Raw genomic sequence first — 9,984 nt, forward strand, 5'->3', positions numbered from 1 at the left:
TAAGTAAATTTCTGTTCCAATTTCTACTCACTGGCGCATTTGTACACATTTTTAATTTACAAATTAATAAACACTATTTCATATATTATAAAACTTCAAACCCTGGAGCCTTTAAGAGATCCCAGAGAATAAAATAAAAATCTTTAACACTTAAAATTATAGTTAATTATAAATATTAATTTTTTTTAACCGTGTAAACGAATTGATCTCTTGTGGAGCTCGTATTGGTTCATAAGACGAAAATATCCAGTTATTGAACTTCTTTCCCCACTTGTTGAACCAGCAGTCTTCTCGTTTTATTGTAGACGTCCGTTAAACTTCGCTGGCGTCGTTGATAGTCTCGTGTGTGATTCAGAATTTGGCAGACCCGCGCGAAAATTTCACGATGAGCTGCGAATTTCATATTGCATTTTGGCCACCGATACCCGCGCGGGCGAGTTCATACCGAAATAATTGTTCCCTAGTTAATTCTGAACAGCGTTTCGACGCTCCCTGGTACAAGAACTTGAATATTTATTAACGGACGTGATTTGTAAAATAGAGCGTTAACACGTCCGGTAATTGCAGCGCAGCGGTCTTAGCCAATTAATGTCTGAAATACATTGTACCGTGACGAGTGTTCGTTAATTATGAAATAACGCCTCGTTGCAATACCTGCGATGCATCGTTGCTGAAAAATTGAAGCCGTACACAAAGGAATCGACAAATTTTGTTAATTACGTGAACATCTGAACGAGTCACAAAAATGAAGTAAAAAGTTCATTAAGGCAACAGAGTGAATTTGATCAAACAGCGTTTAGCGCGGAGTCGCAAGTTGAAATTTGATTAAAAAGATCTGGTGACACAGGTTGAAACAGCTGTTGATTCCGGTAAAAGAGAGACGTGTAAACAGAAATTAAAGCGGGAGACGGAATTTAAAGATGCGAAAATAGTACAGACTGCGCGAGGACTTAATGTATACGCTAGACCGGCGACTGCAAACAAACGAGCACGTAATTGAATTTTATCAAGTGCAGATAATACCGCGAGAGGAGCCTGACGGTAATTTGCAATTCAATGGAAAGTATTTTTCCGTGTCTGTCGCCGCGTTTTACGCGAATTCGCATTTACCCGGCACTCCGTTAGAGAAAACCCTTCGCCGCGCGCTTGTAAATCGTCAGACACGATGACGACGCATTAGAAGCGGCTGAAAGTATTCAGTAAATACGGGAAGGAAAAATGATAGACGAGTTGTGCATTTAATATCTATTTGGGAACAGCCGGCTCTCGACTCGCGACGATGGCTCGTTCCGGAATTCTTCAAATCAATAATCGAAGAATCATAAACAACTGCGCGAACGAGGTAGCCAACTTTCTCGTCGGAAGCACCCGATTAAGGAGGATTTAATTAAACGGGACGTCAAGCCGGAGAAAACGTCGCTAGGAAAGCGAGAAGCATTACAATTTCACGTGGTCGTCGAGGTCACGGCACCTGGCGCGACACGACAGCCCGTTGCAGCATCTGCATCTTTCATACTTACGATCGCAAACACGCCGCGATTCGTTGACCCCGTCGTCGGGTGCCTGGATTTTCTTCCGGATGCCTCCTCTCGGTTTTCCCGCGTGCCTCCGCTGAAATTAATTCGTCGTTCGCATAAATTTTCAACGGGTGGAGGACGGGTCGAAGGGAAAGCGTGTTAAGCGCACAGTTTGCGTAATCTCGTTCTGGGAAACGTTTTACGTAGTCAATGGAACACCGATTACCCGTCGCGCGATAACTGCGATCGCGGTGCTTCCCAATCGACGATAAAATTAATGCGCCTCGCGAGAAGGAAGTCTAAAATGTATTATTACAATTACATTTAGAATACGTAAGAAAATGATCATCCCGGAATTAAAGGTAATTCTTTCTAGCAAACAGTTGGATGAGTTTGAGAAGAGATATAACTCGAGGAAAATTCTATTTCAAGAACGTCTGTTTTCGATGTGTACTCCGTTGCATGAAAGAAATACGAGATAAATAAAAGGCAACGCTCCTTCCATTGAGACGCCACTTTACTATATTTAATCGGCGTCTTCGATATTTCTCGTTCTCCAAGTGAAATTAACGATCTAGGATCGTTGCAGCTCGCACAATGCCTCGATAAATCTCGCCTTTTCAATAAAACTCTCGATTTCCGCGTCAAGCTCGATCGGGAAGTATCACGGTTCACCACTTCTCTTCAATATTATTATTATTTAATATCCCTTGCCTTCCGGCTTTGAGAGGACTTCGTTCTTATTCAATATTCCTTACAAACTACTAAAACTAATTCACCTCCTAACTCCGCCCGGGGATAACGATCATACTCTTAACACAAACTTTCCAAAGTTTTTAAACTGTAACAACAAAAACAGCTTTCTCTTTTCTTATAACGTATGACAAAAATAACACGAAGTGAGATAGAAAAATAAAATATTCATAGTATAGTGTACGTCGCATTAAAAATTCAGTTTTATGATGATATGAAAATTTCTGAAATCATTTGTCATATATGTAAAATAGTCAGACACAATTTTCCTGAATATTTATTCAGCAACCGCGACAGCAACGCGTGAACTCTCACTCGGTCAAGTTAAATCTTGTCCAACAAGTGAAACCACCCCGAGGGCGGCTCGGCGAGGTGCCACCCCCGCGGAGTACTCTCATATTTCGGCGTCCTCTCGTCGGAGGCGTAAAAATAAAAGCGGTCGTTGTGACGCGAGCCGACGACGAACGGGTATCGCCGCGATCAATAATACTTGTCGGCCACCCTCGTTGGTCCACGCTTCTGTTTCCCTCGGATCGTGTGGGCGTCTCGGAGTGCCACCCTCGGCTCTTGACTCGACACGGCCACACAATTTTCGCGTCTAAGGAAAATAAATTCGCGGCTTATTCGTATTACGTGCCGGTTCTTATCGTTAGGATAGCTCAACGACCAAGTGTTCGTGGCGATCGTTTATTAGATAGGAAACTAAAAACCAGCCGAGGTCGGATGAAAATTGCTCGCAAAGTTCTAATCACGTGTTCTCGTTTAATGTAGTTGCTTACGTGCGCGGGTTGAGTGATTCATATAACCTTACGCGCTTCGACCGGCGACGGCGATTTCATTCAGTGACGCCCACGCGCCTCTTCGCCATGACGTCATTGAAAGCGTCGAGGCGTGAGCGGAGGGTAGATTGGGGGATGCTGGATCTGGGGCAACGCTTCCCTCCTCATTCTTCTCCTCCTTCTCCGACCCATCCTGCTTCGTTTCTTTCATCTCGGTTATTTGTGTCCTCTCTCTTCCTTCTATTTATTCCCCGCAGACGTTATTTACATGCGTAACTTTTTCAGAAGAAATTTAAAGACGCATTCATGCGGTTATCAACGACGAGTATCCTATAAAATTTTTTTCACCGCTTCCATGAGTTTTTTCATTCATCCCCTTTTTTTTTTCTCGTCACTGTTCTTCATTTTTGCACTCCTCTCAGCTACTATCTTTCAGGCCATTTCCCTCAAGTGGTTAATGGTCGATCGCAATCGAACGTCACAGCGATTCAACGAACCACATCGTTTTTCCAGTTGATTTCACCATTGGCTACTGTTATTCTCGGTGAACAAGCGGTGCGAGAAGAAACTAGGAGCTGACGGCGGTTGCTTCGACTCCGTTTCTTCTTTCCTATCGACCGTGCAAGTTATAATAGCCTATACGAAGCGATTAGTTTTATGGGATTGTTACGACCAGATAAATGGTTGATCGTGGACAGTTAAATGATAATAAATTTGGCGACATTTTCAATAAAATTTCAAATCGATTCCCATTATCTATCGATACGTTTTCCGTGCTCGTTACGCCGCCATCGCATAATGAGATAAAGCCAGCCATGAACGAGACTCTCTATCCTTGAGATTGATTAAGCCAGGCTTAATCTGGCGAAGTTCGCGTTGCGTAACGCCGAGGGAAAGGGTTGGAAAAATATCAGGGAAATTGAAGGACACGTCGAGAGAGTATGCGAACGCTGAACGACTTGCCGGATGTCTGTATCAAATTCGTATCGATTACAGCGGCGACAGAAATTCAAGCGGCAGACTCGACGATTGTCTGCGGCAGTTCGCGGCGAAACCTTGAAGAACTTTCGAATGGTAAATCGTGCGTTTGAAGGTTCCGAAGGCTCCCTGGGAAATTGCACTGAGTTTCCATTTGAAAATGTTTCGAGTCTTCTGTACCGTCGATCGCGGAGCGACGTGTAAATGGATTTTATTTAAAGAAGAGATGAAATTGAATATATATATATATATTCTCTACAGAGCTCCTCGAATGTGATAATCTGATATATCCGCGAATTAGTCGGCTACGTCACAGCGATTCAACGAACCACATCGTTTTTCCAGTTGATTTCACCATTGGCTACTGTTATTCTCGGTGAACAAGCGGTGCGAGAAGAAACTAGGAGCTGACGGCGGTTGCTTCGACTCCGTTTCTTCTTTCCTATCGACCGTGCAAGTTATAATAGCCTATACGAAGCGATTAGTTTTATGGGATTGTTACGACCAGATAAATGGTTGATCGTGGACAGTTAAATGATAATAAATTTGGCGACATTTTCAATAAAATTTCAAATCGATTCCCATTATCTATCGATACGTTTTCCGTGCTCGTTACGCCGCCATCGCATAATGAGATAAAGCCAGCCATGAACGAGACTCTCTATCCTTGAGATTGATTAAGCCAGGCTTAATCTGGCGAAGTTCGCGTTGCGTAACGCCGAGGGAAAGGGTTGGAAAAATATCAGGGAAATTGAAGGACACGTCGAGAGAGTATGCGAACGCTGAACGACTTGCCGGATGTCTGTATCAAATTCGTATCGATTACAGCGGCGACAGAAATTCAAGCGGCAGACTCGACGATTGTCTGCGGCAGTTCGCGGCGAAACCTTGAAGAACTTTCGAATGGTAAATCGTGCGTTTGAAGGTTCCGAAGGCTCCCTGGGAAATTGCACTGAGTTTCCATTTGAAAATGTTTCGAGTCTTCTGTACCGTCGATCGCGGAGCGACGTGTAAATGGATTTTATTTAAAGAAGAGATGAAATTGAATATATATATATATATTCTCTACAGAGCTCCTCGAATGTGATAATCTGATATATCCGCGAATTAGTCGGCTAACCGAGTCTTCAGACCTCGCACTTCTCTCTGACCAAGCTTATGGTGTTACGTCACGCGTATCAAAGTCGCCCAATAGTCAATCAAACGGGCATTCATCTAGAACGATCCGATTCCGCGACGCAACGCGGCGTCGATAGCTTCGTAGCTTTGCGCTGCCCTCCTGGACGTCGCTACCGCCGCTGCTGATGGTGCTGTCGCCAGTCCGCCTCGCTCGCCTTTCACCGCGCTCGCCTCAGTACGCCGTTGCCTCCCATCAGCCGCGGATCCGCTCCCCGAAACAGTCGTTCCCAATCTCCGGTTCATCACGCCGACACCTCGATTACGTTAACGTGCCACTCTTCCACGCTCGTTCTTTTTTTTTTTTTTTTTTACTTTCTCGAACAGTTTATCGAATTGTAAAAAGTAACGTGACTAAACTCGTGCGACGTCGGAGCCAGAGACGAGTCCCAGCCACGAGAGACAAGCGCGTCTCTCCAGTTTTTGATGGTAAGAATCCCCGAGCTAACTGGAGAACCGGAAGTCGAGAGGAATCCGGGACGCTCCACAGGTAGTGTAGTGATCGCCGATTCGATTATCTCGCGCGAGATCGTTCCGCGACCGGGCAGAGAGCGTGCGCGCACCCTGGCTGAGTGAAAGTAGGAGGCTGGTCAGCTGGCCGTTTCCTAGCCGAGGTGAATCTCACCCAGCCTGTGCCAGCATAATCGTGGTAATAGCGTTTACACGATCGCGGCTAGACTTTCGAGAGGAAGCGAGTGTTCGAAGGCACTTGTGAGTTGCATCTATTTTTCATACAAGCTCACGGCGACGGACTGTGGGACGTAATGTAGAAATTATACTGTAAGAGAGATACGTGGCACGCTTGGTGTTCTATTGGGAAGCAATCCTGTCGGAGTGTTAATTAGTGAAATAAATGTTCAGACATTGAAGTCCTAGCGCGTGACGCAACAATCGGTATCGCGCCCAATAGCAGGAAAACCGATAACGGTATCTGCAACTTTACGACCATTCTTATCAAACTTTATCCTCAACAAAAAGTGATTCCACTGTTAAAAAAGAAAAAATCACTGTCATAGTCATATTTAAAATGTATTTAATTAGTCTTAATCGATCAAGTTAAATAATTTTTTTTATGTTATTTAATTATACCAAATTTCTGATAAAATCGTAGAATAATCGTGAGTTAGTCATTATGAAGTGATGTACAAATATTTGTTGCGACTACTGTAGATAACGAGAAACAACATTTATCCTCAACAAGAAGTGATTCCACTCGAAGAAAAAATGATTGTCATCACGTTTAACACTAGAAAGACTGAAACTTAGTATATACCTGTATTGCCCAAAGCAGTCAAAATGACTTCCTTGGGCAATCTAGTGTTAAACAGTATTTACATGTCTTCATACCTGCGAGTCGTTTTTATTAATCTCAATCGATCAAATTAGACTTTAATTAATTTCAACAAAACTTAGTGTACGAACCTTTTTCTATATTATTTACTTATACCGATGTTTAGTAATACATTTAGTTGTAACACGAGCCGTGAGTTAATCGTGCTGGAGCGGTGCACAAATATTTGTTGCAACCACTGTAGATAGCGAAAAAGCAACATAGAGTACGGCGAAGTGGATCGAAAGCTCAACAGTGACGCAACTCTGTTAATCGAGTGCGGCTATTAGCTAACGAAGTTACCCGTGATTAGGCGTCGCGTCGTTCCCAAGTACAATACGGTAAAAAGAAACGCGGTTCGGCTACTGCTAGCCAATTGCACGGGGAATTTCAGTTTAACGACTGTTTTTATCGTCAGATTAATATCGAAACTCGCCGATAAGCTTAACGACGGCTACTGATATCTATTAATGAAGAATTAAATGCGATCGTAATTTTCGTGGCATGCTTCGGCCGTGAACGAGTCACCTGGACTGGCAAATTTTAGATTGTCGAAGTTCTCATTGTGTTATTTCTATTCAACAATTGACTCAGAATTTCCTCCCTTTTTCTAAATCACTTTTATTCCAATTTAACAACAACGAATCCACTCTTGCTCAATTTAATTAATTGCTATAATGATAATAATAGACTGCTGACTCAATTGATTTTATCGTTTCCAAAACGCTTTTTTGTTTAAACTAACCCGCGGCTTGCAATTTACACCAGTTACGCATTTGCCAGAGGGCAGAAAGGGCTGGATACGATTTACCGAAGGCGGAAATGGTTCGGTTAATAACATCTCTCGTTTCGTTTCCATTACAGTGTGGCTCCCTGGAGATTGGCGAGGAACGCCAGCGTCGGGTCGCTATGATGGAGTCCCTGTGCCAGGTGAACGGCACCAAGAGCAATGGCGGCAACGAGAACAGCTCCTCTACCAACAACAACAATAATAACAACAGTAACAGTAACAGTAACAGCAACAATTCAGATTAGCCGGATCCCCAGCAGAGGTTGGCGGTGCTCAGCTTCGAGCAGGTCAGACGATTGAACGACGTGATGAACGAGGTGGTCTGCATCCACGGCCGCGGCAACTTCCCGACCCTCGAGGTCCGACTCAGGGACCTGGTGACCGTGGTCCGCAGCAAACTGGAATCCGACCCGAGCAACGGCGGCGCCGGAATGAGGGTGCGCGACATCAGGCTGAACGGAGGCGCCGCGTCCCACGTCCTGGCAACAGAGTCGCAGCCGTACAACGACCTGGACCTGATCTTCGCCGTGGAGCTGTCCAGCGGCCGGAACTATGACAAGGTGAAGGCCGCCGTCCTCGGCTCACTGTTCGACCTGCTGCCGGAAGGTGTCAGCCGCAAGCGCATAACCACCTGCAGCCTGAAGGAGGCGTACGTCAGCAAGATGGTGAAAGTGAACAACGACGGGGACCGGTGGTCCCTGATCTCCCTCGGGAACTCGCGGGGTCACAGGAATGTCGAGCTCAAGTTCGTCGACTCGATGAGGCGGCAGTTCGAGTTCTCGGTCGACTCGTTCCAGATCGTGCTCGACTCCCTCCTGCTGTTCTACGAGTGCAGCAAGCTGCCGATCGGCGAGAACTTCTACCCGACTGTGGTCGGCGAGTCGGTATACGGCGACTTCCAGGAGGCGTTGTATCATCTTCACAAGAAGCTGATCTCCACGAGGCATCCAGAGGAGATACGCGGCGGCGGACTCCTGAAATACTGCAACCTCCTGGTGAAGATGTACAAGCCGTCGCAGCCGGACTACATCAAGACCCTCGAGCGGTACATGTGCTCGAGATTCTTCATCGACTTCCCAGACATCAGCCAGCAACGGGCCAAGCTTGAGAACTACCTGTGGAACCATTTCGTCGGCCCCGAGGAGGAGGCCCTCAAGTACCAGTACCTGATGCTACTCCATAGCGTGGTGGAGGAATCCACCGTCTGCCTAATGGGCCACGAGAGACGACAGACCCTGGCCCTGATCGAGAACCTCGCCTACCAGGTCTACTGTCAAGAGCAGCAGCAACGGCTGACGAATCATCAACAGCCGCCGCCTGGGCCGCAGGCCACCTACGTTTACGCGAATGGTTACGCGAACGGCTACTATTACGCTTCGGTAATACCTACCGCGTGCTACACGTGCACATGCAACTCGTGGATGGCGTGCTCGTCGTGATGCGACCTCGAGGACAACGCCGTCGTCGCCACTGGCAGCGCCATCGCCACCGCCGCGACCACAACCGCGACCACCACCGGCACGATCACCAGAGACCAGGACGCCTGTGACTACTCCGCGACCGTCACCGACGACGGGACCACGAACACGATTGTGCTCGCTGATGAGGATCGTCCAGGTCCTCGCTCCCTCGAAGGGCTCGAGCGCGAGACATGCGAATCGTCAACGATTCTTCTCTGCGAGTCGACGAAGCGTCTGGTCCTCAGTTGACGCTTGGACTCGCCTCGAACATCACCGCGCGACCGATTCAATGTGTGACGTAGACGATTAGCTCGTCGGAAAGAAATAAAAGAACGGTCACGTTGTCGCGGCCAACCCGGTGACGGGACGTGCTTAACGGCGTTAATAACGGCTCGGTGACAGTGGGACAGGTTGGAGGAAGACTGAAGAGGCCAGGGGAAGAGGTCTGAACGTTGGGACCCGGGACAATCGTATTATCGTATTTCGCACTGCGCGTTTCCGAGGTCCCGGTGTCTCTCTCTCTCTCTGTTTCTCCTGGACGCGTTTATCCAGCTGCGGTGGGACGATCAGTTGTCGCTCGTGGAGAACCAAAAAACGATAAGGCGGGATAGAACGATGGTACTTGCTGCAACACTGTCGTAGGGGATCAACAGAGAGACTACAAGACTCCAATCAATGTAAAACGTAAAAACAAAAATGATGAATTAATATTGAAACAAAGCGAAGCGAGTAGATACGAAGTAACAAACAAAAATATAATGTGTTGTGCCTAACGAACGTTAAAAGGTGAGGAGAAACAAAGAAATGAAAAAAAAAGATTTACGAAAACGCGTGCGCACGCGGTAGAAGGTATGCGTCGAGTCGCGTAGTTGTGGCACAGTCGTTTGTCCGGTGCGCGTCGTCGATTAAAACGAGAGACGAACGCGCGCGACTCGCACACGGTGGCGCGGGATATTCGGAGACTGTGCGCGCGTCGCGGTCGGTGCGCTAAAGTGATTCCGAGCAGAAGCGGAAGAACAGGTTCACGGGGCGGAAGAACGACGACGAAACGGGTCGAACAGCCGAGACAGAAAGGAAACATCGCATCGAGGAGACGAGGCGACGAGGGAAAGAAAAAGGAAGGGACTTTTCGCCTGTGGGATACAATTAGAAAATTAGAAAATTAAAAAAAAAAAAAAATATGTGGAGAATCGACTGATAG

General features: G+C 46.6%; 1 protein-coding gene across 1 annotated transcript in view; it reads left to right on the forward strand.

Annotated features, from left to right (window-relative positions):
* LOC108632816 (terminal nucleotidyltransferase 5C) overlaps positions 1-9,970 on the forward strand; it is a 43,023-nt gene extending 33,053 nt beyond the window's left edge. The window contains 1 exon segment of the mRNA XM_026810751.1: positions 7,398-9,970. Within this exon segment, the coding sequence (XP_026666552.1) occupies positions 7,443-8,762 (1,320 nt within the window). The 5' untranslated portion in view covers positions 7,398-7,442 and the 3' untranslated portion in view covers positions 8,763-9,970.
* The last annotated feature ends 14 nt before the right edge of the window (positions 9,971-9,984 follow it).

This window comes from Ceratina calcarata, unplaced genomic scaffold, assembly GCF_001652005.2.
Source record: "Ceratina calcarata isolate Rehan_Ccalc_2016 unplaced genomic scaffold, ASM165200v1 scaffold176.2, whole genome shotgun sequence".
NCBI lineage: Eukaryota > Metazoa > Arthropoda > Insecta > Hymenoptera > Apidae > Ceratina > Ceratina calcarata.